At 44.5% G+C, this 26551-nt stretch overlaps 1 protein-coding gene across 1 annotated transcript in view; it reads left to right on the top strand.

Moving 5' to 3' along the window:
• The window catches only part of RBM43 (RNA binding motif protein 43), a 58636-nt gene that overhangs the window by 12668 nt on the left and 19417 nt on the right, over positions 1-26551 (top strand). The window contains exon 2 of the mRNA XM_069230307.1: positions 11018-11228. Coding sequence (XP_069086408.1) covers positions 11018-11228 — 211 coding nt within the window. The remainder of the gene's footprint in view (positions 1-11017; positions 11229-26551) is intronic.

The raw sequence follows: 26551 nt of genomic DNA, 5'->3' as shown, positions 1-26551 counted from the left end.
ATACATCAGGGGGGTCGGTCCTGCAGACTCATTGATGATGTTTGCATGAAGAAGATCGTAATGTTCATCTTGCACAGCTTGTTGAAGATGGAAGAGTATTTTGCAATGATATTGAGCTATAGCAGGATTCGAAAAATCATTAAAATGTTACTAGACCTGCAGGTCGAGCAACTTAAATAATCTACTCGACCTAACTGTAATACACTTGACCCGTAACCGGGTCTCAAATTGTGTGATCCTAGGCAAATAGTTTACCGAGTTGCCTTTTTCTTAATTCTCACATATGATTGCACCTTCAAATATGTGAGCTCAGCATTTCTGCAGTACAAAAAAAACTCTTGTTTGATTAAGTAGACTAAAGTTTGCTGCATGCATCACAAGAATCTAGCCCACATACCCATGAGGTCTGGCCCACATAACCTAGGACTTCTTTTAGTTTACTAACACCATTGCCATCAGGGCAGGAGTGTTTCTCAGTTTTTTTAAGCACTCAATTTGAACAAATACATTTCTAAACCATGATGTGGTTACATATTGTCATCTACACACAGTAACTTTACAATAAATGTCCAAAAACCTCTCCACTAATTCGCAACTTTACTGATAAAACTATAAAGTGTATTAACAATCTGTAAAAATTGGGTTTCAGGAAACATATCCTTTGCACATCAACATGTAAACTATTCTGATTTGTTTTCATCCTATTAAAATATTTTTTCATCACACAGAAATATAAAAAAGGGCTTTCACAACTACTGAAATATATTTTGAAATATTTGCACAGTTGACTTAGTCATTTAGATGTTGTGTATTACACCCTATATCCTTTTATTTTACATTCTAAGCAGCAGGTCCCACAGTTCACCTTACAAAGTCCGGGAACTCTGGAGTCAGAAGGAAAATTAATTGTAAGAAAAACTGACTTTTGACATCTGTCTGTGAACAAAGAGCAAATGTGACATAAGAACGAGATTTAAAGGCATCTTTTATTGCCCCTCCACTTTTCAACAGAACACCTGTTCAGTGTCAACTCGCCAGAAGGGATGAATAAGTACTAAAAATAGCTCTACCTGATCAAATAAGCTTGCCAGTGCGAACGGTCGAGTGGATTTTTCGAGCCCTGTATAGGTTTAACAGGTTCATCTATGTGCAGTTTCACTTTGTAGTACTTCATCATGCCCTAGAGAATGAATAACTTGGGATGTTAATGAGCCAGTGGTGTACCTTTTTGGATGGTGTACAAAATGGGAACTAACTTCAGCTGTACTCAACTGGACCAGGGCTGCCAATGACATGCACATCAGTCTGTATTGATCGATCTTTCCATGTGAGTGTCGTCTTGACTTTCCAAGACATGCCAGTGGTTTGCTGCCCACCCAGGTGAAGACCTTTATGTTTTGTGTCTTAGCTTTGGTTGAGGCTTTATTCTGTGATACTCGATGACGCCGATCTAATTTAGGGACACCCTGCTGTCAATGACAAAGGAGATGTTATGATCATCCATTTGCAGTGTAACCATGGCACACTTACTGTTCTTGTCTTGGGGAGACCATGAATGCCTATTCTTCACTGTCTGTGGGGTATGTGGACGTACTGCTGCAGAGCTCTGTGATGTTGACTGGGATCTACGGGAAGTGAAGTTCTTCCTGAAGGTGGTGGAAGATTTTGAGAAACTGATGCTCCTGTTTCTCACAGCTTTGTCATGGTGGTGTTTCTTGTCTTTGCTGTGAAGTTTCGAGGCTTTAGTTCTGTCATCTTGGTCAGCTCTACAAACTGACTCATATTGATTGTCCTTGCCACGCCGATGACAGGCGAGCCCTACTGACAGACATTTGCCATTATGGGAGTAGGGCTGTTCACATTGATAGCTCTCTCGTCTCACTGTGTTGGTGCTTCTTGCCCATGGAGACGACGATGATGATGATGATAACAGTCTTTGTTCTAGAGTGTAATGTTTCTTCAGTAATTTTCTCTGTAGGGATTTGGAAAAGCATCCTTCACTTATGTGTAGTCCAATGGCATCTTTGTCATTAAACATGTTAAATTCGTAGTATTAAATTAGTTGTCTAAATCCTCAATCCATCCTTTCCACTTGGCTCTGAGGTTGCTGCTCAAGTAACTACAAATGGCACCGGGGCTCCAAGTTAAGTTGTGGAGCCTTTCACTATCTTGTTGTCGGTAGAATGTGATGCTTCTGCCTCAAAGAGGTAGAATTGGTGGCTATTTGTGCTGACTATTCAGTGGCTTGGATTAGTTTGGCTTCCTTTGCTTTGAGTTTTGTGCTTTGTGTGAAATTGCCTGACTATGTAATGGCACATACTATTGGTTTCAATAGGGCTTGCCTGATTAAAAATGTCTGCTGCTGTTAACTCATCCTTTTTCTATTTTTATCAGCCCTGGAGATCTCATGTTTCCTTCTGTTTTGAAGAGCAGTTCTTCTTCAGCTTGCGAGATATTGCTGTCCTCGAGATCTATCCTTTTTCCCCACTAAATATGTTAGACGCTGCAATCCACTTTCTTTGGATGCTTTTTGCATATACTGCTGCCTAGCGCGATAGTGCCACAAAACACTTTGGCTCCTTACTTATTGTGACATAAGATGGCGGACCACTGCAACCTCATGATTCCACCTTCGCCACCATTTGTCAGCAAGGGGTAGGTGTGACGATCATAGACCATACAGACTAGCCAGGTAGGATTGGATTTCTTTTATTACGTGTACGATTACAAGTGCTGCCTGACCTGGTGGAGTCTGCCCCTATCTCCTGTGCTTCCCAGCTTCTCTGTCCCCTCCCCTGGCCCACTCCTCCTACTTCCTGTGTCCACCCCAAGGAAGTGGTGACCACTGTGGGGGATTCTTCCTGGTGTCCCTAGGTCCTAGTGCCTGGTTTTCTGTATTTGTTGTGACCTGGAACATCATGACAAAGACTAGCTGAACATCATTATATAAAGATCCATACCCTTCCAGTAGTAAAGACACAACAGAATAGAGAACCACTTAATGAGTCTCTGGAACTCCCCTATGCCACAGAATTGCAAGAGGAGAACTATCAAAATAAAATATAACAGAGGCTGCGTCTGATCCTCCTACTTGTAAAGTGCCAGTTGAGGATGGATTTATCTGGGAATTTTATAATACTGGTAAACTCCTCGGGCCTCTGTTATATGTATGTTGGACCTGGCCCTTTTACAGGGTCATTCCCCAAACCTTTTGCCTTCTCTTCCTTATTTTTCTGACCCTTGTTGGCTGACGTTATGACTCTGAGCACTTTACCGCTGCTAATCGGTGCTAAAGTGCATGTGCTCTCCCTTGTAAAATTGGTATGATTGGCTTATACCTAATTGGTATATAAGTCCCTTGTAAAGTGGTATCTCTATACCCAGGGCCTGTAAATTAAATTCTACTTGTGGGCCTACAGTGCTGCTTGAGCCACCCACTGAAGTAGCCTTTCAAACCTGCCTCAGGCCTGCTAGCCTGTGTGCGCAGTTTTCTGCCGCAGGGACCTGTCATCTACATTTATTTGCCAGGCCAAGAACTCCCCTCTTACTGCATATAAGTCACCCCTAAGGTAGGCCCTAGCTAGCCCTATGGGCAGGGTGCTATGTATGTAGAAGGCAGGACATGTACCAGGTAGCATGGCCTGTCCTGGTAGTGACAAACAGCCTATTTGGTTTCTCACTGCTGTGAGTGCTGCCTTCTCATTGGATTGCATTGGAAATGCCCTGCCTTATGTGTAGGGGGTATTGTCTGATTTATGAGGGGGTAGCGTAGGCATGTTTAGTATGGTTGTAATGGTGATGAGAAATGCTGCTTACTGGTGTAAGTGGATTTTGTATTATTATTGCAGAAATACCACTTCTAGAAAGTGAGCATTTCTCTGTGCTTATGACTCTGGTGTTTTGCAGCTTGACTCCAATCCATGCCTGGGCAGAGTGACAGTTAGGCTTTGTGCATACATTTCAGACAGCTTGTACACAGGGAGGGTGGAGGCGTCACATAGATTTATCTGCATAATGAACAGTCTTCCTGGGATGAGAGAAGGGAGAGGCGGGGCACACCTGCATTTGTAAAGGCTGTGCCCTGGCCTCACACAATAGGGTCGTTAACCCCCCACTGATGTTTGGAGCCTGTGCTTGAAGAGAGAGGCGGCTCTCCCAGAACCACTTGGTTGGAACCTTCTCTCCCCTCTCTTTTTTTTTAAAAACACTGTAAACTGAGTTTAAGTACAGGGGATTTTTTCCCCACAATTTAGACATTCTTGGGACTCCAAAGACACTTTGGAACTTACATGAAACTGGACACAGAATGCTGGAGGAACTCACCAGGACCCGCCATGGACTGCTGCTGCTGTGCTGACCTGTGACCTGCTTGGTCACCTGGAGGAGCTGCCACTTGCCTGCATCCACCTTGTGCTGGCCTGCTGCTGGACCCTGCCACCTGTGCTCCTTTCTCTTTTGTTGTGTCCCCCAGGGGCTGGGTGCCGTGGCCCTAGACCCCTGCAACAATCTGCTAAGCACCTCGTGAGCACTCTCCCTGGGCTGAGGCACCTGAAGAGTGTGTCTTCCTATAGTCCATAGCGCCCGGAGAGCGCTTCACTGTCATTCTCTTGAGCGCTTTGAAAGTGCTTCCTTTGGGAGTATTTTGTGCTCGAGAGCGCTCTGTGAACTTTGCTGCTAAAGGTCACTGCTGTGACCGGGCTCCCCACAAAATCCGGGTGCGTCGGAGATGCTCAACTGCTGGTGCCCCGGGGCACGAAGAAGCAACGATGGGAGCTGCAGTGCTCATTTAAGTGCCCTGGGGTGAAGCGCGCTGTAGGGGGCGCCCCCGGGGTAAAAGAATGCCCCTACTTTGGTGCCTGCACACCACTGCGGCCCGGGCGGGCCTGTTCGAGGAAGAGGACGTTGGCCGTGGAAGGGAGCCTCATCGGAGGCTCCCCACCAGAGCCCCTTCAATTTTGCAGGAGGCTCCCCGCATCATGAGGTCTTGCTTTGGCTGTTTGGCCCCCCTGCAAGAGATGGCGGGCTCCCACCATTTGGGCCTTTGTTGTTTTGGGACATTGTTGTGGGCCCCCCTCCAATTGTTGAAGGACCAGTGAAGGCCTGGGGGGCCTCCAGAGATTGTGGGCCCCAGGATGGGCCAGCTATAAACACCAAAGGGGGTGCGTGCCACCTCTCCCCCAGGATCAACACGTGGCCCCCGTTTGCACATAGGAGCATCGGGCCCCTCATATCTTTCCTCTTGGCACTAGGAGTGCTTTTCAGGAGTGTCTTTCATTACAAAGACAGGTACTTTTTCTCCTAACGTTCCTATTATGGGCTTGAGAGGACTATTAGGCTAACCTGTTCTTGGACATGAGGTGTTACATATGTGCTGGTGTTCCTTTTATAGGCCTGACATGCTAATATGTTCTCTTGACTTGCCAAGTGTTTTAAAATGCTCTTGGTACAAGCATTTATGACATTTTTATGACAAGTGCACTGGTGTAGTAACGTGATTCCTGACTACTGCTTAGGTTGCCGAATCCTGAGTGGGTAGCCGGATATTACTGACATATAATGTTTGGTCTAATTATGTTTTGTGCAATACATTTTATTTTTACATAGCTCAGTGTTGGGTTTACTTTTTGGAGTATATATTGCGTCAAATGTGCTGTGTGTGTTGTGCAAATGCTTTACACATTGTCTCCGGGTTAGGCCTGACTGCTCGTGCCAAGCTACCAAGGGGGTGAGCAGGGGTTATCTTGGACGTGTAACTCTCTTGCCCTGACTAGAGTGGGTGCGTTCTGCCTGGCTTAGGTGCATACCCTAGCCTACCAGAAACCCCATTTGTAACAATGTAGAATTCAGAGAAGCTAAATCTTCAGACTCCTTGGATGCAGTATCTGAAAAGGCCACAACCTTATTAATATGTAAAAAGAGCAAGGACCCATTAAAATGTGAGTGTTAATACTTCATTTCATTAATCAATGTTGATATCACAGTTCTGGACAACCATTATGCAAAAGATACATTCTCAAATACAATCTTAATCCAATTATCACTGAGCCTTGTCAGGTTGCAGTCACACTTACTGCGGTATACTAAAGGCCTACCAAAGGAGGCAATGGCTGTCGTGTTGGATGTGGGTAAGCATTTCATCATGAAATTGGGATATCTTTTCTGCTCCCTTGAGAGAGATGATCTGGGTGAGAACTTTATCGCAAAGATCAGGTGAGTGTAGTTCTGCAACTGCTAGTGTTAGCAGCAAAAGTTTTATTTCCCAATCTTTTTTTGATCCATCGGTGGACAGGAGGAGACTACCATTGGCCCTCTTATCATTTCTACTGGCCTTGGTGCCTTTCTCTGCCTAGAAAAAATTTGTGTGAAAGAGGAGTTTCTTGTGAGTTGACAAGTAGCTGCAGGGCTACCATTGAAGCGGCTGGGTGTGCTTGTGTCTTGTGTGTTTGTGTCATCTCTCTGCAGCACCTGCTGGTCAAACGTTTCTGAGAATAAAGTGTTGTCGTAGAGAACTAGGGCCTGTGTGTTTGGGGGTTTTGAGAAAAAACCCAAGATCCAGGTCGATGGAGCAGAAGCTGGAAGTCCGTGCCTTGGTTCAGCTTGTGAGCTGTAGCAGCATCTGCCACTGTTGTGTAGTAGCACAGCTCCAGTATACACTGCTCCCAATACTGACTCCCGTGGAAGTCACACTGAACATAGAAAGCTGTTTGCAGCATAGGTTAAGGGTGCAAATTGAACTTAGCAGGAACAGGATGCATGATGTAGGCAGCTCCGGGCTTGTTGTTTTGGGAGCATTATCCATGGGTGTACCAAGCTTTAACAGTGTGATTTCCTGTTCCTCCTGTATGCTAAAATGCACCTCAGAATCCCCTTGGAGGTGAATTCTGTGCTCTCATAATAGCATCACAATGGCCATTCACACGCCAGTAGACTGTTTTGCTCACTGGTCTAGTAAAGAAACATAGCATCTGGAGCAATTTGAACTAACAATGCAAATGGCACCCTAAATACTCACTCACTAACAATGTACTCCCATTTAGCCAGAAGCACCTTTTAACATTCCTCTTGAACCTGAAGTTTAAGTATTATCAAATGGATCAACTCCGTAACCTTTGAAACACCTGTTTCAACCATGTGCCGGCCATCAAGAGAAGCCGTGCAGACAGGAATGCACACCAGCATAAGATAGGCACTTGTGAAACCTGCGGGTGGAAGGCCGGGGCTCCCTCCCGTATATTTGGTTTGATGTACACTGGGGCAGTACATTTGTTGTATGAGACCCTTGGGAGTTTGCACACAGGATCTTCAAAAACATCAATGTAGGTTTTGAAACAAGATCGGGGTTAGTACAACTAGATGTGGGCCTGGAAAGAAGGTCAGGGAAATAGGTAGGGTTAGTTTTCTAACACTTTAACGAAATTGGGAAGGAATAGCATTTTATAAACCACCACTCTACCCTGAATGTTAAGCAGGAGCCACGAGCTTAGGATAGAGCGTGTGCGCCTCAAGATCGCGCAATGTTTAAATCTGAAGCAACCTGTTGATCTCGTGTGATATGAATGCCCAGATATAGGAATAGACTATGCATGATCTGAACCTGCGCTTCTGAAGGTACTGCTACCTGAAAATGAAAGCAAATGCGTTTTCTAAGTTTACTTGACCATAAACTGTGCACATACTTTCGACACCTACTAATGATTACTTTCCCGTTAGGACCCTGTATGGGAACCTGGAAAGGTTTCAGTTATCAGACTCTAACCTGACTGTTAACCAGATGAGGGGGTGCGGGAGTTAAGAAATGTATTGTTTACCTGTCCCTCCCTCAAAGGCTAATTGATGTTCCTACCAGAAAAGGATGTTTATGTGGTAAAGACTCCAAAATCTGTTTAGACTCTCAGGCTTGCTTTATTTCGTCCATCTATAGAAGGTGCTTATTTGATTAATTGCTACTTTTAGAGGTGTATTGAGAAATACATTCAATGAGATTTGTTTCTTTTATTGGTTTTGTTAGCGGGAAGATTTCTCTGTTTTGGAAATGGTGTACGTTTGTGGTTTGTAGTGTTTCTTAGGAATGCCTATGAAATCTAATTAATTTATACCATTCCCTGCCACGTCGAATCTGTAGAGGGCATACCAACCTATTTTTTTCTGGTCCCATCTCTTCATAAGCTGATGATATCCTTTTCACAATACTGACCCCATCCCCTTTCATAGCTGCCAGCCATAATACTGTTGATTCAATGTTTTTCACAAATCTCGTGTTTTAAAATGAATTGGGGGAAATGTGAATTTCTCCCTGGGTCGTGTCATCACAAAGGCCAACCTATGTGGCTAAGTGATGCAGTGGCTCCCTAAAGGTATTAAACATTTAGGCAGTGTGATGAAGGCTTGTACTGTTTGAACGTTAAGCACCTAACCAATTTCTGTGATTTGAACCTCAAAACGACAGATTTTTTTTTACATTAACAAATACATAAATTATGGAATATTTTGTTTAATACACTGACAAACTATACAAAAATCAAACATTTAATTTTAATGGGAAGGTTCGAGCGTTTCGAAGTTTTTGGATTTATTTCTTTAAAAAGCTATAGGATAGGCTCCAGGGCATTGGTTTTGTCTTTTTTGCTCCTAATGAATGCTTTTTTAGCGGTGCATATGAGTGCTTAAATTAGGTTCACAAGTTCTCCATATTCCTGTTTGCTGTACTTTATCTTCTCTCACAAATCCAGCTAAAGATACCAACCTAATTTTATAGCTTCCAATTTCAAATTCCTTCACGTTTACAGATCATAAAAAGTATTTTTTATGTTGATATACGTTATTGATCTGATAAAATGATTTTGTTTTATAAACAGTTGCGGACCTCCTGAATAGATGTTGCGGTCGCCAGGGATAAACACCGCTGATCTACAGGCCTCAGACCTCCCCATATGATCTCATACTATCAAGCACAACATATGTTCCACATGATGTATTTTTCATATGAACAGGTTCATCTCCCTTCCTGAGGGGATATTGAATGTGAACTACTCCAGTGTAGGGCTGATATTCTACTGGTCTATTTGTAAAATATCATTCCCCCTTTTCCTTGTACTGCGTGAATATAGCCTGTGCTTCTGACCTGGCAACCCTTCAGGCTGATTTTGGTTTGGGAAATGGTTGTGTTTAGAAGTGTAACCAATTTAATAAACTGTTTAACTCATTCAGTGGCCCACACTACTTCTCTAATAGTAATCCCCTATACGCCATTCTCCCGGGGCAAGCTGTGTCCAGCATGTATTGCCCTTGAAACTGAACTATACTCTAAAATTACTGAAAATGCATTGAGGCTTCAACAACAGCTCGACCATTAATGGGCTTACTATCCTAAAGACTGTTTAGAGCTCCTGGTGCCACATGATACATTTCTCAGAGAAGCTATGGTAAATTTATTATACTTTAAAATAATAACTAATTGGTCTGGTCAACAAAGTGTTTGCAGAAGGTGAGGGTTCTTGATCATTCTAGATGTTGGAGGTGCGCCCAGGAGAGATGTGATTTATTCCATATTTTGAAGAACTGTCCTCCCATCCAGGTGTACTGCAGGGCGAAATGGATTAGATCAGATGTTTTCAGTGAATTTGATATAGCTCTGACTAAACACCTGGCCTTGCGGCACAACATTTAGGACATTAACATATTGCCTAACCATGGCAATAGAAGGTGGGTGACATCATTAGCTGTGACTCTGATCTGAATTCTACCTGACTGGAGACAACATACTATATCAACCCCAGATAAGTGGTTGACCGAACTTGCAAGGATTGCTCACATCTAACGTGTTATGTACATGATTAACAGCCAGTTAAATGTTTTTACCCAGATTTGAGTTTTTTTTCCTGAGTTAATCACCGAACGCACAAAAAAGACACATAGGATAACTGATTCTGTGGACAGGTGGTGTCATTCTCATTTGATTATCAACACTTGCATTAAAGCTTGCATTGCTTTTCCTTTTTATTTCCATTGACAAATGGCACTTCTATCGGATGATGAAGGCTTGCATCTGCCGCCTTCCACACAGTACCTGGGCGTACATACATATCTCACATGCATACACAGATCTATTTCTTGATGAGATACTGAATACATGAGTGGCAATAGGGGATGAAAAGAGAAGGCTGCTTTATAATAAGGAAGCAAAATCATGAATCAGGGTAGGACTAACTTAACAAGTAGTAGATGAAATTGATGGACTCCGCAAGACAGGTTGGGTGTCTTTGAGTGAGAAAAGTTAGGAGGGGCAATGGCAGAGAAAGGAGGTGATCTACTCTATTTGGATAGAAGTATAAGTCTCCCTCACAGAACTTGTTTCTGCTGGTGAATGTATGTACTCACGACTGACAATGCGTATCATTCTCTAGTCTCTAGTCCTTCTTTGGAAGCACTCACAGCAACAAACGGAGATATATCATTAGCCCCTCAAAGCCCTGTGGGGTTTTGGTGTAACGTTCTAGATAGAGTGAAATTTCAAAATGTTAAGGGTGCTCTGGTTTCACCTTTATTCTGGAACGAACGATTGGCTTCTGAATATGTGTACAGTTAAGATAACTTTGTCGAAATTTGATGTTATCATGCAAAGTAACACTCAAACATTCTAAAGCAGTCTATATTCAGAGTTCCATAAAGCCCTTGTTTGAACTTTCCTAAGACGCTTGTTTATTTGAAAGGAAAGATTCTTTATACCCGGATTCAGTCTACATAGATAAAACTCTGTGGCACGCTGATGTCACAGAGGAGCAGGTGGAGACATGGTAGCTCTTCCGTGTCTCCCAATGGGTAATACATTTGTTAAAAAATTGTGAAAAACCCCTCCAAGGCATCAGCCACTGGTTGTGGTCCTTACAGGCTCAGTCCAGCAACAGATAATAATTCAGTTTGCAGTTTCCATTTTGGTAAGGCTGCTGTGTGTAGATACCGGCTGTTGGTTCTAGTCAGCCATTGTATTTTTTTTTTTTTTTGTGCCTTCCCCCACTAGGCTGCTGGATCCAGAGTAGACAATGGTATAGAGGAGATGCGAACAGTAAGTGTCCATGGAATCCCGAGTGGAGTCCTTGAGGATGAAGTCATTCAAGACCTGCTGACTATCCATTTTCAAAAGGCTAAAAATGACGGTGGAGATGTGGAAAAGGTTATCTACCCAACAACAGCAAAAGGAGTTGCATATGTAACATTTGAAGATGTTAAAGGTATTTATTTGTGTAAATTCCATTGTTAGATTAAAAAAATATATATTTGTTAAGAAAAAGCATTTTGTTTTTTTAAATTTATTGTGGCCCTTTGTTATATCACTGGGAAAAAAAACTTTGATTTACCTGTAGACATGTTATATAATATAGATTTATTAATAAAAACAACCAGTAGGTTGAAGCTACTACTAGTAGGTGCATACCACAAAATACATTTCACAAACGTGCAGCCTTCGTCCCCTTCCTCTCTTTTCGGTGCTGATATCTCTGCTACATAGGTGTATGCTTTCGTAACAAATGTGGGGTGTACCAGGGAATTGTGGGAAAAGGGCGACTATCTACTACTAAATGGGAGGGATGTAGGGAAGAACATGCTAATACAAACCCACAAAAGATGGATTGTTGCTATTCAAAAACTACTACATTCCTAAAATCATCAACACAGGTGTAACTGTACTCCAGACCACCTTTGGAGAAAGCAAGCATCTCACATGGCCCACACACTCCGATAGAAATTAAAGGAGGAAGAGAAATTAAATGACACCACAAGGGAACTAAAGTTAAATAAATTAAGTATATATTTCCCAGTGACAGGCATCACTGTTAGTTATAGTTAGGACCAGGTTTTCATAGAAAATTGACTTTTTGGTTTTGTAATACCTTTGTCTCCATTTAATACATTTTCACAAAACATTCCAAAAAAAGTCTCATCCACCTCAGCTTGTTACTGGAAAATTTCAGGGAGATCCCTCAAGCAGAGGCCAAGAAAAAAGGATGGCGTCCCAAAACGTGTTTTCTTCAGCCAGTATTCCATAGGAAAATTAGACACAGCTACAGCCAAAATGGCTAAATGGAATTACACAAAATTTGGACGAAAGCTGGATCTTGGTCTAGAGAGCGTGCTTTTGTGATGTGGTGTAAATCCGATTAGTAGTTTTTGAGAAATTAAGGTTAAACATTTATGTATATACCATGCCACAAAGATAGGGTTGCAGCCATTAGTACTGGGGAAATCAAGTTCCATTTTTTAAAAATTTCTTATGGATACATCTACCTGTGGATTCCTCACCTTTTGAATATTGAAGAGCGCAGCACTCAACGGAAACTTTTCCATACCTCTCCACTTCGACGAGGACATCACATGGAATGGTTCCACACGTGTCTCTATCTAATGTAATTGGAGCCATAAGAAGTCCTCGCCGGCATGCTACATCAGTTCCCTTTTTCTGCCCCTTAAACGCGTAACGTTGTTTCTTGACTCTCCATTGGTGATAGTCTGTATTGAAGGGAAGTCATCTTTTGTCCTGTTTGAGACAATGTCTCCTCCAAAGAAATCCGGTTTTAAGCCATGTAGAGAATGTGGGAGTCAAATGTCTGTGACTGACCCACATGTGGAGTGTTTGTGGTGCTTGAGTTCGGACCACGACGTCCGGGAGTGTTCGTGTCAGAGCATGTACCCCAAAGCGTTAAAGGAGAGGGAAGCAGAGTTATTTCTTGTGAAAGCAAAGAAGTTGTTGTCAGAGGTCCCGGCCTCACTCGAAGTCACCATCACATCGCCTGTCAAGGTCGTCCAGGAAGGAGAACAAGAAAAGACGGCACCTTAGTCCTCGGCGCTGGTCCTCCAGGTATGTGACTCCACAGCTTTGTACACCTTCTCCGAAGTCACCCACAGGTTCCCCGGCACAATGCTAATGGAGATCCAGGCTTCGCCGGTAGCGCCACTCCAATTTTCTCCAGTGACTCTCCTAGATCAGGCAGAGATTCCACTGGCGTCAGGCCCTTCTCAGCCTTCTCAACAGGAGCAAGAGTTTCTGAGTTTTCCTGCTCCGGGGGCAGATCCGCCCCATTTTCTAAATGCTTTTGTAGCATTTATGCCAGCACCATGACTCCCTGAAGTGCACCTGCTGGCCCCAGGGTCCAGTGTCCTTTTCATTTAGAGGATTCCCAGAGCTGTACCAGCAGGCTCCATTCCTCCCCCTCTTACCTATGTTCCAGTTGCCCTGGCCTTCGCCTTTGCCGCAGAAGATAACTCCACTGCCGACTGATCATCTGCAAGAATCATCCACGCCAGTGGTGCCTGTACCGATGTCGGAGAGGTCACAGCTGATGTCATGTCACTCTTCAGTACGATCTACATCTCCATTACCTAGGTCACGGCGCCGATTCCGGCATCACCGACATCAGCCTATGCTCTTCCAACACCGTTGCTGGAATTAAGAATAAGGTCCAGAAGAGAAACTTTGAGGCGGCTGGAGGAGTAGCAACATCTGACCTTGCATCAAGGTTGGGACATTGAGGAGGGTGAGATTATCTCCCCAAATCAGGACTTTGAGGGGATTGAAGTGGCTAGTGGTCTGGATAGTTCCCCATAGTGGAAGTTGTTGTCCCTACAGGGTTTGCCTCCACCTGAAGTGACTTCATACCATACAGTCGTACGGAAGGAAGCTGATATGTTGGACTTGTCTCTCCCAACAGCTGAGATGTGGTCCAATTTGGTAACAGAGGTCCTTCATTCTTCAGTTTGTTTTTCAGAGCCTTTTGCTGCCATTTGAGGAAGGGTGAACAAAACAGGTTTTGGTGATTTGTCAGAAGCCTATGTCGACTCAAGCAGTGTCAAGGGCAATAGATAGAAGATATAAGACTGATCCAGGAGACCCTGCGTTCCTGAGTCAGCATCCGATGCCGGAGAGTCTGGTAGTACAGGGTTCTTGCTCTTTCAGGTCTGGTCCTGGATCCTTTCCTTCAGCCCCTGGGGAAATGGAATAAAAAAGGATGGAACTGATGGCTAAGAAGGTCTTTTCTTCTGGTAATATGGCATTAAAGTTGTTAAATGCCACATGTTTGATGGATATGTATATATATCTATATCTATATATATATGTGTATATATATACACACACCCTTAGCAGTTGGGGTTAGCTGGTCTGGATCTTGAAGGTATAGTTGGCAGTAAAGTATTTCTTCCACTCATAGGCGAAAGAACAAGTTGAGGGGCGTTTTGTGAAAGACGTTTGACCACATGAAGCAGAAATAAGCATATCCCCAGTCCCCACTTTAATTTCAGTTGAAAGCGAATTACACAGTACTGATACACTGTTTACACGCATTGCATGCTTTCTAAAACAACGATATGAGCTGTTTGCCCTAAGGAAGAGAGCTTTCACGGAAAAGCCCAAATTGAGTTAACAAGCTGACGCTAGGTTGCATGCTGTAGGGGGCACCACACGGAATCACATTAATTGCAAGATGTTGGTTTTCCACCTGTTTAGAAGAGATGGTAGAGATAGCAAATGTATAGAGTGAGGGTGGGACCCTGAGAGGCGAGAGGGTTTTTTGATTCCAACTAGCCCGGGGTAGGACTTCATCCCCCAGACTCCTTCACTTCATTTCTGGGCCATAAGAACAAACGTGTCTCTCACGCCACGCGGGACGCTGAGAGGCGAGAGGCTCTTTTGGTTCCAACTAGCCTGGGGTGGGAGTTCATCACGCAGGCTCCTTCACTTTATTTCTGGGCCATAAGAACAAACGCGCCCCTCACGCCGTGCGGGACGCTGAGAGGTGAGATGCTCATTTGATTCCAAGTAGCCCGAGGTGGGACTTCATCCCCCAGGCTCCTTCACTTCATTTCTAGGCCATAAGAACAAACGCGCCCCTCACGCCACGTGGGACGCTGAGAGGCGAGAGGCACTTTTGATTCCAAGTAGCCCGAGGTGGGACTTCATCCCCCAGGCTCCTTCACTTCATTTCTGGGCCATAAGAACAAACGCACCCCTCACGCCATGCGCTACGCTGAGAGGCGAGAGGCTCTTTTGATTCCAACTAGCCCGGGGTAGGACTTCATCCCCCAGACTCCTTCACTTCATTCCTGGGCCATAAAATAAACGCGCCGCGCGGGACGCTGAGAGGCTCTTTTGATTCCAACTAGCCCAGGGTGGGACTTTATCCCCCAGGCTCATTCACGTCATTTCTGGGCCATAAGAACAAACGTGCCCCTCACGCTGTGCGGGATGCTGAGAGGCTCTTTTGATTCCAACCAGCCCGTGGGGGCTTCATCCCCCAGGCTCCTTCACTTCATTTCTGGGCCATAAGAACAAATGTGCCCCTTATGCCGTGCAGGATGCACCCGAGCCCATGACCGAGCAAAGACCGGGCCAAGACGGGCCCGTCATCGCCCAACAGAGACTGGACAGGGCACACCCTTGATTGTGAGAAGTAAGTGTACTGAGGAACACCATTTGGTGCCTCAGGATTTATTACATTTTTTCCCATCCTCACCGCCTTACGATGGGGAAACGGAAAGCCATAGACGCTCCTGCTCCACTGAGTGGTATTAAAACATCTACAAAACGCTCCAGCAATCAAGCATGCTCTGGAACCACCAAGAGCCTAACCCCTTACACACAATTGATGTACTGTTTGAAGAGGTTGAGGCAATTCTAAAGAGCAACCCCCCCTCATCGCTTATTAAGAGTGGTACATCCGCGAAGGGGACAATTCCGGAAATATTTACAAGGAGGAAGATGATGCAATCAACTCATCCCCCTATAGTGATCACTATAAGTGTGGATCCCCATGCCCTCAGGGAAAAATCCTCATATTCACTCCCTGTAATGTAGTGCCTTGGGTGCTCCGTTATGCCAGAAGGATGTCCTTCCCAATGGCACCAAGGTTTCCCCCCCTCTGCTAAGCCCAGTGGTCAGGGTGATCCCTAATATTTTGTGTACAAATCGGTTTGGGCCACTGGCGGAGGATGGAGGCCTTCCTGCTTGTACCACACATTCTTTATCTGGAGTTGCTACTGACGATAACATCCTGATTAATTCTCCCCCTGACTCAGATGGCCTGCGTCTGCCGGGCAAGGGTATCGACTTAGCTTTTGTCCTTCAGAAGGAGGATGAAGTAAAGACTTTGATGTTGTTACTAATGGGAATAATGAATGAGAAATCAATGCAGAAGAGTAGTTGCAGATGTCAGCTGCCCAACTGGGAGGCAAGAGGGGTGGGAGTTCTCCCTTGTTAAACTTAGGGCTGGAAACAGACACCTCTCCCCTAGAGATAGTTTTGCCCCCCACTTCCCTTAGATAATCCACCTATATCTTGTGCCGAGGACAACCAGTCAGTGCTTGCCAGTGCAAGGCGGAAGCGTAATGGAGCCTCTAACATTAGGAACCACCGGGGGTCCCAGGCCCATACTACAGTTCAGGCTGATTCTCTTGATGATGGGCCTAAGGGGGAAGCTACCCCCCTACTTCCTGATGAGGTGGTTAGTTCCCCTGTATTGTCTATCAATTCTTCCAAACCCCTCACTGATATTACCTCCCAGTATGACCAGGGCTTAGGAGTAAGAAGTAAAGATAGCACTATTTATATGATTGATGTGCCTAACATACCGCCAGGCTCCTTTGAGAATCATGAGTCTTTGACTAATAAAGTCATCCACTGGCTACGTGCCCGACGTAATTGTCTTTCAGTTATCCGTTCTGACATCCTAAAGGTGGGCAGATTTAGCCTTTTGTGATCAAAGTTTGACTTTATTTCGCTCCGTTTTGCTGATAGGTTTTTGGAGGAGCAACTCCTGGACTTTGAAGTACGTACATATCATCTTAGGGATTCGAGAGGGGCTGGTATTAGCCTTGCTTTAAATCCTCCCTGTATTCGCACTACTGTTCTCCTTAAAAAGCCAGTACCCACCCTAGAATGTGAATCACATGCGGTATCTAAAACCCCTCTTACATCGATAGTTACTGAATGACTAAATGTTGATCAGGAGGTGTATTTGGGGGTATCTAATGGGGACACACATTCCGAGGGGGCTGCTTTCTCTATCCCTGGAACTGAGTTAGCTAATGCTGAGATATCGTTAATGAATGGAATCTAGCGGGACTTGATAGGAAACTGGGAGATCAAGAGTGGGTTACTTATATTAAGGATGTCTGTTTTTTCCAGGAAACTTGGGCTGAGGAACAGACCTTTATGCATGGTTTTTTGTTGCGTATAGCATCCCAGTGCAACCTTCTGAGAAGGGCCTAGGTCGTGAAAAAGGACAAAAGGACAAAATTGATGCTATTAAATAAGAAACTACAATGTGACCACCTGTTATTAAAAATAGATTCAGTGGATATAATGGGAGTTCAACTCACATTTCATCGGGACTTTAAGATCATTTTAATTAATGTCTATGCTTGTTCCGCCCCTCGAGGTTCTGAGTCTTAGACTTTAGCTCAATTTTCAGAATTTTTGGATTCCCTCCACCCTTCAACCTTATTAGTAATAGCAGGTGATCTGAATTGCACCTTTGAACCCCCTCTATTTTGAATAGTGGATTAACGGACGAAGAAGACGAATTGTGGGGAATCCCACAGTTAATGAATACTTGCCAATGTACTCCCAGTAGGCTTCCTTATGCTTAAAGCATGGACTTAGGGCTTGCAATGGCCGTACGCCTTCTGACTTAAATATGGCGCCCACATTTAAACGAGGTACGTCCACTAGTGTTATTGATTTATTTCCTAGTGGACGTTAGGTTGTGGCTTTTACTAAAAGACATGAAGGTGGAACCTCGGTGTAAGAGTGATCATAATCCCTTGCTTCTTACCTTGTGTGGGGATGTATTCAGGAGGTCACTGCACGTTTAACGTACAGCGGTTCCTACCCTGATATTGAATAATAACCATACAAGGGTTTGTTGGCCGAAGGTACTGTCTAACCCCTATTTAATAAGTGGGATTTATAAATCATTTGTTGATGAGATAGCAGTTTATGAAGAATATGAAGTTAATAACATCCCTATTCTCAGTATTCACGAAGTAATGTTGAAGAAAGTGCAGAGTTTTTTTTTTATAAAAGTACTTGCTCTAAGCCATTAGTTGACAATATGACTAACAATGAATGGTTTAATGAGGACTGTACAAAGGCCAAGTCTGTGCTAAAAACTGCAATTATGATTGGCTCCTTAGGGGAGATCCAATCAGCTAGATGTATATATAAGAAGGCTACAACGCAAGCAAAAAAGCTATGGGAAGATTGTAATTGGCAGGACCTGCTTGCTGCAACTAAATCTAAAAAAATATGTTGTTTTGGGAGCTATTGTTCAAAAGACAAAGAGGGGGCAAGAGCAGCATTAGGAATCATATACAACCCGAGACCTGGGTGATTCATTTCACCCAACTCTATGTTACTCCCTCCAATCTTTCAACTTGTAATCGTCAAATTGGTGACTCTGCTTTTTTATTACCAACCAGTCTGAGTGATTGCTAATTGATAATTTACAGAAAATATTTGCTAAACTGCTTCTGGAGAGGCTAATAAGTTGGGTATAAGATAATCAGGTCCTTTACTCGTTGCAGGCGGGTTTTCACCCTAAAATTAGCATGATAGATCAGGTCTTTAGACTGGTGCTTTTACACTGGAAGTATGTAGTCCTTGCCAAGCAACACTTATATGTTGTTTTTGTGGACCTTCGATCTGCTATTGATTTGGTCCCAGAAGAAAAATTATGGGAAGTATTATATAGGCTGGATATTCCATCCAATATAATTTATCTCCTACGGCGGTTGCATTAGAACACTTACGCGCAAGTGAGATGGGTTGATCAAGGAGAGTTGACAGAAAAAATCCCTATTCAGAGGTTAGTACGTCAGGGCTGTGTCTTGGCCCCTGTTTTATTCCCGTTATTTATTAATGAGGTGGTACAAACACTGTTTTCTTGTCAAAATGATGCCCCCACACTGAACACGCGGAAGATCCCTATCCTACTTTTTGCTGATGATTCTCTCCTTATTTCCAAGACCCCTATGGGTCTTCAAATTCTTGTTGATCGATTTAAATCTTTCTGCATGGATTATGGCTTGGAGCTGAACATTAATAAAACTAAATTAATGGTGTTCAGCTCTGGTTCTTGTAGGAGATGCACTATTAATTTGGATGGGACTCTTTTAAGTCGGGTTACATCTATAGATTTTTTGGGTGTGAGGATATCAAGTAACTTGCACTGGGAGGATCAGATTAGCAAAAGTGTGGGGCTCCTTCACAATATAGTGTCCGCTATCCTGCGCTTTTATAAAAGTTCTGTATCTAAAGCTGTATCTCCAGCTATTAAAATGTATTTGGCAAAGGTGCAGGGAGCGGCTATTAATGGTGCCGAAATATGGGGGTTTTCTGACTGCAAAAGACTATCTGTGGGAGAAAATTATTTTGCCAGGGCTCTAACAGCATGCCCTCGTAGTACACCTCTGACCCCAATGTTCCTGGACCTTGGGTTAATCGTATAATGGATCAGATAGTCCTAAGACCTTTACTTTACTCTAAGGATTTGGACTGTTCCTGAACTTGCTGTATACAGAGACTCCTTTCTTGATCTATTAAAGAGACCGAATGTGACTACTATTCCATGGGTTAAACACATGTCAAACTGGTTCTGTATCCTGGAAAGCTTCTGGGAAAACCCACAAAACTCGGAAAAATCTCATAAAAGTATTTTGAAAACAGCTTATTGGTCCCATGTAAGAAATGAGTCTATTTGTAGTAAATCCCATGGTCGTTTGACCAATTTATTTATCGACTTCAAGTGGTACCCTCAGTATGAACCGTATTTAGATCTTATACCTGACTTATTGGGGAAGGGCCTGTATGCACATTTTCGTTTTGGGAGTTTACTGCTGTTGTCCTTATCAAGAAGCTGGGGACCAACTTTATCCTCTGACCTATGCCCAGCTTGTTGTGGTAGTTCAGAAACTGTAGAACATTTTATGTTCTTTCGTCCCGCGTATTCTACTCCACAGTCAAAGTGGATTCGCACAATTTGTCGAGACTTGGGTTTGAACCAGTGTGCACAACTATAAGAATTTTAAAAAGTGACACTTCCAAATTTTTTATCCTTGCGGTCAGCAAGTTCCTTGTGGCCGCTTGGCATATACGAAGTCGTTTTTTAAATAATCCACTTATGAATTAATTTTAGGTATATAAGTATTTTAAATTCATGAAGTTTAAGACTGTATTTTATTAGTCTTATATCTTTCTATGTGTTCTTTTTTAAACTTTAAAATAAATTGTATTATGATGCTTTGATGGTTATGTTGACCGAATAAAGCTTGTTGTTGACACACACCCTTATGGAATCAGCTAGATTGGTCCTTCCTAAGTTACCAGAGGATTTACAAGGTTTTTTTTTTTTCAGAGCTTTTGAGTGATAGTAAGGCTGCAGTGAAGCAATTCATACAGTCTGGCCTGGATACTGCAGACTATGGCCAGGGCAATGGGGACATCAGTTGGCACAAGAAGACATAAATGGTTGAGAGGTTCAGGTTTCTCCATCGATGTTCAGAATACCCTCATAGACTGACCTTTTGATGAGTCGAGACTATTTGGAGCTAAGGCAGATTTGGAACTTGAATAGTTTAAAGAAAGCAAGGCAACGGCTAAAACGTTGGGCCTTCAGTCTGTCTCTTTGGCCTACAGACTGCTGCGCAGGTTCAGAGGATTTGGTCATACATACTCCATTTGAAGGAGGCAGAAACAGCAGCTGGCCAGTCCCCTGTATAGGTCCTACAGAGGGTGTGGCTAGTCAAGATAGAGAGGTTCCGTCCATCAGCCTCCCTCCTCCTCTTCCTCTTCTGTCTCCCAGGCCACCAGTGCAGGAAAGCAACCATAGTTCCGACATCTTGCACCACACTTTGCCTGTGGGAATGAGGTTAATTCATTTTTGACAGTTTTGGAGGTCCATAACATCGGACATTTGGGTGTTGAGCATTGCCGAAAATGGATATGCCCTACCCTTCCAAGAGTTTCCCACTCACTTTCCACCCCAGCACAGTTAATATTCAGAAGAACATCTTCTTTTGCTTCAACTGGAAGTACAAACACTTCTTATTGTGCAGTTGAGTTGGTTCCAGAGGAGGAACGGGGTCAGGGATGGTTTTCAAAATATTTCTTGATTCCCAAAAAGGAGGGGCGTTCATGCCCCAATCCTGGTTCTGAAGATTTTGAATTTAATCCTTGGGCAGGAAAAGTTCAAAATGCTGACCCTGGCTCAGGTTCTTCTTGCACTGATCAAAGAAGACTGAATGGTTTCCATCGAATTGCAGGATGTGTATTTTCACATCCTGATTCTGTAGTCACACAGGAAGTATTTCTGGTTCATGGTAGGGATGCAGCATTACCAATTTGGGGTCCTTACTTCCGCAGCTCGAGTTCATAAGGGCAGTACTGGACACAACAGTGAATCGTGCCTACCCTCCTCCTCAGAGGATTCAAGACATTCAGGCTATGATTCCAATGTTTCAGGATGGAGTGGCTGCTCCAGTCCTAAAGGTCCTATGCGTGCTTGGTCTGTTTGCTTCCTGTATTCTGTTGGTCACTGTAGGAGGCTTGCCTGGCTTATAGTGGGTACCTGATGGTACTTACACCTTGTGCCAGGTCCAGTTATCCCTTGTTAGTAGATTAGTAGTGTTCTAGCAGCTTAGGCTGAACTAGGAGACATGCAAAGCTCCTACTATACCACTTATATCATATAGGTACTATATCATAAGAAACACAATACTCAGGGTTACTAAAAATAAAGGTACTTTATTTTAGTGACAATGTGCCAAACATATTTCAGAGGATCTACTCCCTTAGGAGGTAAGTAAATTACACTAAATATACACACAAACCAAAATCAGGTAAGTAAACAGTTAATAAAATAGTGCAAACACTGTAGAATGCAGTAGAATGCAATAGGCCTAGGGGCAACACAAACCATATACTATGAAAGTGGAATGCGAACCACGAATGGACCCCTAGGCTAGTGTAGTGTGTAGAGGGTCGCACGGAGTGTAAGAAAACACTAAGGGTGTCAAAGATAACCCACCCCAAGACCCTGGAAAGTAGGAGTAAAGTACTACTATTTCCCCAGAAACGCACTAAACTTGTGATAGAGGATTTTGCAAAGACCATAACAGACTGCAACGCACTGAAGACGGAGTCCAGGACCTGAGGACCTGCAAAGAAAGGGGACCAAGTCCAAGAGTCGTGAAAGTGTCCGGGGGGGGGGCTGGAGCCCACTAAACCCCAGGTGAAGGTGCAAAATGGCTGCCTCTGGGTGGAAGAAGCTGAAGATTCTGCAACAACGAAAGGTGCTAGGAACTTCTCCTTTGTGCAGAAGATGTCCCTCGGAGTGCTGGAGGATGCAGAGTTGTTTCTTTGGCAAAAGACCGCAAACAAGCCTTGCTAGCTGCAAGAGTCGCGGTTGAAGAAAAATGGGGCGGCCCATGAAGGACCAGGATGTCGCCACTTGGAAGAGGTGACAGAGGGGGCCCTCAGCAACATAAAGAGCCCACGCACAAGAAGGTATCACCCACAGAAGCACTTGAACGAGGGTTCAAGAAGTCTGAACATGGCGGTCGTCTCAACACTGCAAAAGAGAGTCCCACAAAGCCAAAGGTCAACTCAGGGAGTTGAGCAATGCTGGACAGAGTGCTGGGGACCTGGGCTTGGCTGTGCATGAAGGATTCCGTGGAAATGTGCACAGGAGCCCTAGCAGCTGCAGTTTACGCAGTGCACAGGATTACTGTCTGGAGAGGGAAGGCAAGGACTTACCTCCTCCAAATTTGGACAGCTGGACCAATGGACAGTCTGGGTCACTTGGGTCCACCACCTGTGTTCCAGGGGCCACACTCGTCAGGATGAGAGGGGTCCCAGAGTACCGGTGACGCTGAAGTTTGGTGCCTGCAGGAGCAGGGGGAAGACTCCATCGACCCACTGGAGATTTCTTCGTGGCTTCCAGTGCAGGATAAAGGCAGGCACCCCCCAAAGCATGCACCACCAGAAAACAGTCAAGAAAGCCGCCAGGATTAGGGGCTACAATGTCGCTGGTAGTCTTCTTGCTACTTTGTTGCAGTTTTGCAGGCGTCCAGGAGCAGACAGTGGTCGATCCTTGGCAGAAGTTGAAATGAGAGGTGCAGAGGAACTCTGGTGAATTCTTGCAAGTCGTTATCTGAGGAAAAGCCCACTGGAGAGAAACTAAATAGCCTTCACAGGAGGATTGGCCACCTAGTCAGGTAAGCACCTATCAGGAGGGGTCTCTGATGTCACCTGCTGACACTGGCCACTCAGAGGCCTCCAGAGTGCACTGACACCTCTAGATCCAAGATGGCAGAGGTTTGGGACACACTGGAGGAGCTCTGGGCACCACCCCTGGGTCACTCCCTTTTCCTTTGTCCAGTTCTGCGCCAGAGCAGGGACTGGGGGTTCCCTGAACCGGTGTAGACTGGCTTATGCAAGGAGGGCCCCATCTGTGTCCTTCAAAGCATTTCCAGAGGCTGGGAGAGGCTACTCCTCCCCAGCCCTTAACACCTATTTCCAAAGGGAGAGGGTGTAACACCCTCTCTCAGAGGAAATGCTTTGTTCTGCCTTCCTGGGACTGGGCTGCCCAGACCCCAGGAGGCAGAGCCCTGTCTGTGGGGTGGCAGCAGCTGTGGCTGCAGAGAAAACCCCAGAGAGCTGGTTTGGCAGTACCCGGGGTCCATAGTGGAGCCCCTGGGATGCATGGGATTGGCACCCCAATACCAGATTTGGCATGGGGGGACAATTCCATGATCCTAGACATGTTACATGACCATATTCAGAGTTACCATTGTGAAGCTACATATAGGTTTTGACCTATATGTAGTGCACACGTTTAATGGTGTCCGGGGAAATTGCCCTGAACTATGTGGCGGCACCTCTGCTAGTGCAAGGGTGCCCTTACACTTAGTAACTTTGCACCTAACCTTCAGCATGTGAAGGTTATACATATAGGTTACTTATAAATTACTTAAGTGCAGTGAAAATGGCTGTGAAATAACGTATGCGTTATTTCACTCAGGCTTTAGTGGCAGTCCTGTGTAAAGGTTTGTCTGAGCTCCCTGTGGGTGACAAAAGAAATGCTTCAGCCCATAGGAATCTCCTGGAACCCCAATATCCTGGGTACCTAGGTACCATATACTAGGGAATTATAAGGGTGTTCCAGTGTGCCAATTAGAATTGGTAAAAATGGTCACTAGCCTATAGTGACAATTTTAAAGGCAGAGAGAGCATAAGCACTGAGGTTCTGGTTAGCAGAGCCTCGGTGACACAGTTAGTCACTACACAGGCATACACATTCAGCCCACTAACTATGAGCACTGGGGTCCTGGCTAGCAGGATCCCAGTGAGACAGGCAAACACAAACTTACATACATGTAAAAATGGTGGTAACGTGCCAGGCAAGATGGTACTTTCCTACAGTCCAGTGGCGCCTCCGCAAGCAGTAGTTTTAACACAATGGAGTTATCAAGGGGTCAATAACGATCTCCAGCGCCACTGCACTGGATCTTCAGTGGTGGAGTGTGGACATCAACCTGACACAAGGGAAACCGTTTGCCCCACCACCTCTGGTGACCACAGTGATAACGGATGCTTCCACTGTGGGGTGGGGAGCACATCTGGGGATCAAGTGACTGGTCTCCAGAAGAAAAGATGTTTCACATCAGTCTGTTGGATTTGCAGGCGATACATCTGCCTCTCAAGGCTTTCCTCCCTTCCGTTCGCGGCCAGTCTTTACAACTCTTGACAGACAACACTACTGCCATATGGCACATAAAAAAGCAGGGAAGTGTTGGGTTGTATCTTCTCTGCAGAGAGGTTCTGGATTTGCATAGTAGCAAACCATTTTGCCGGAGTTCTCAACGTATGTGGGGACAGTCTCAGCTGGCACTTTTCAGCCGACCACGAGTGGAGACTCCTTCCAGAGGTTGTTCTTCACGTCTTCCACCACTCGTGAGAATGCACCCTGCCTATTGTTCTGCAGCCTCCTGTACCCGATGCAGGGAGTGCTGGGGGGCACGTGGACTTGAGCAGCTAGTTGCTTTACATGTTTAACCTCTATACCCTTGATACCTCAGGTTCTGCTGAAGATTCACCAAGACCGGGCCCAAGTCATATTAATAGACCTCCATCAGCTCTCACACTGCCCTCCACTCTGTCTCCCTCACAGGGCAGACCTGCACCTACATGCCTGGAGATTAACTAGGGCAACCTGAATTATTTTTCTCTTCTTTTTCTCTTCCTGCAAATGTGGTGGATGTTATTCTATTCACTAAAACTGTCTATGCTGGTAAATGGGCCAAGTTTGTCAAATGGTGCGAAGAGCAGCATGTTGACCCTTTAAAGGCCCATTCAGTGTTTGGAAATTTGCTCTTTCTTTAGCACAACACGGTTGTGCAGTTGCAACAGTGAAGGTGATATTTGTCTGCACTGTCAGCCTTTATTTCTTTGCCTTACCAACCCTAATTGTTTAAGTCTCCTATAGTTTAAAGGTTTCTTAAGGGTTTGACTAATATGTATCCCCCCACTCTGTTCATCATGCCTCAGTGGGATAAAGACTATTTTTCTAGTGGCAATCACGTCAGCTAGATGTGTTAGTGAGCTGCAAGCTCTGAGTGTTAAACCCACATTTACCACTTTTCATGCCAACAAGGTGGTTCTGACACCCAGGGCATCTTTCCTGCCAGTGGTAGTGTAGGAAAGTACCACCTTCCTTGGCATGTTACCCCCATTATTCACATGTATGTCAGTATGTTTTTGCCTGTCTCACTGGGATCCTGCTGGTCTGGAACCCAGTGCTCGTAGTTTATGGCCTAATGTGTATGGCTGTGTAGTGCCTGTGTCACTGAGGCTCTGCTTACCAGAGCCTCAGTGTTTATTGTAGGAGGCTGGCCTGGCTTGTAGTGGGTACCAGAGGTACTTACACCTTGTGCCAGGTCCAGTTATCCCTTATTAGTGTAGAAGAGGTGTTTCTGGCAGCTTAGGCTGATAGAAAGTAGCTATGGCAAAGCAGCGTAGGCTGAACTAGGAGACATGAAAAGCTCCTACTATACCACTTATATCATAGGCACAATATCATAAGAAAACACAATACACAGAGTTACTTAAAATAAAGGTACTTTATTTTTATGACAATATGTCAAAAGTATCTCAGTGAGTACCCTCAGTAAGAAGATAAGATATATACACAAGTTATATGCACACAAACCAAAATTAGGTAAGTAATAGCAAGAAAAGTAATGCAAACGGTGTAGAATTACAATATATTGCAATAGGAGCACATAGGTATAGGGGCAACACAAACCATATACTCCAAAAGTGGAATGCGAACCACGAATGGACCCCAGACCTATGTAAGCTTGTAGAGGGTCGCTGGGACTGTAAGAAAACAGTGAGGGTTAGGAAAATATCCCACCCCAAGACCCTGAAAAGTAGGAGTAAAGTACACCTACTACCCCCAGAGAGCACAGAAGTCGTGATAGGGGGATTCTGCAGGAAGAACAA

Source organism: Pleurodeles waltl, chromosome 1_1 (assembly GCF_031143425.1).
Source record: "Pleurodeles waltl isolate 20211129_DDA chromosome 1_1, aPleWal1.hap1.20221129, whole genome shotgun sequence".
Lineage (NCBI taxonomy): Eukaryota > Metazoa > Chordata > Amphibia > Caudata > Salamandridae > Pleurodeles > Pleurodeles waltl.
Note: the sequence above shows the minus strand (reverse complement) of the source record. Positions and strands in the feature narration are given on the sequence as shown.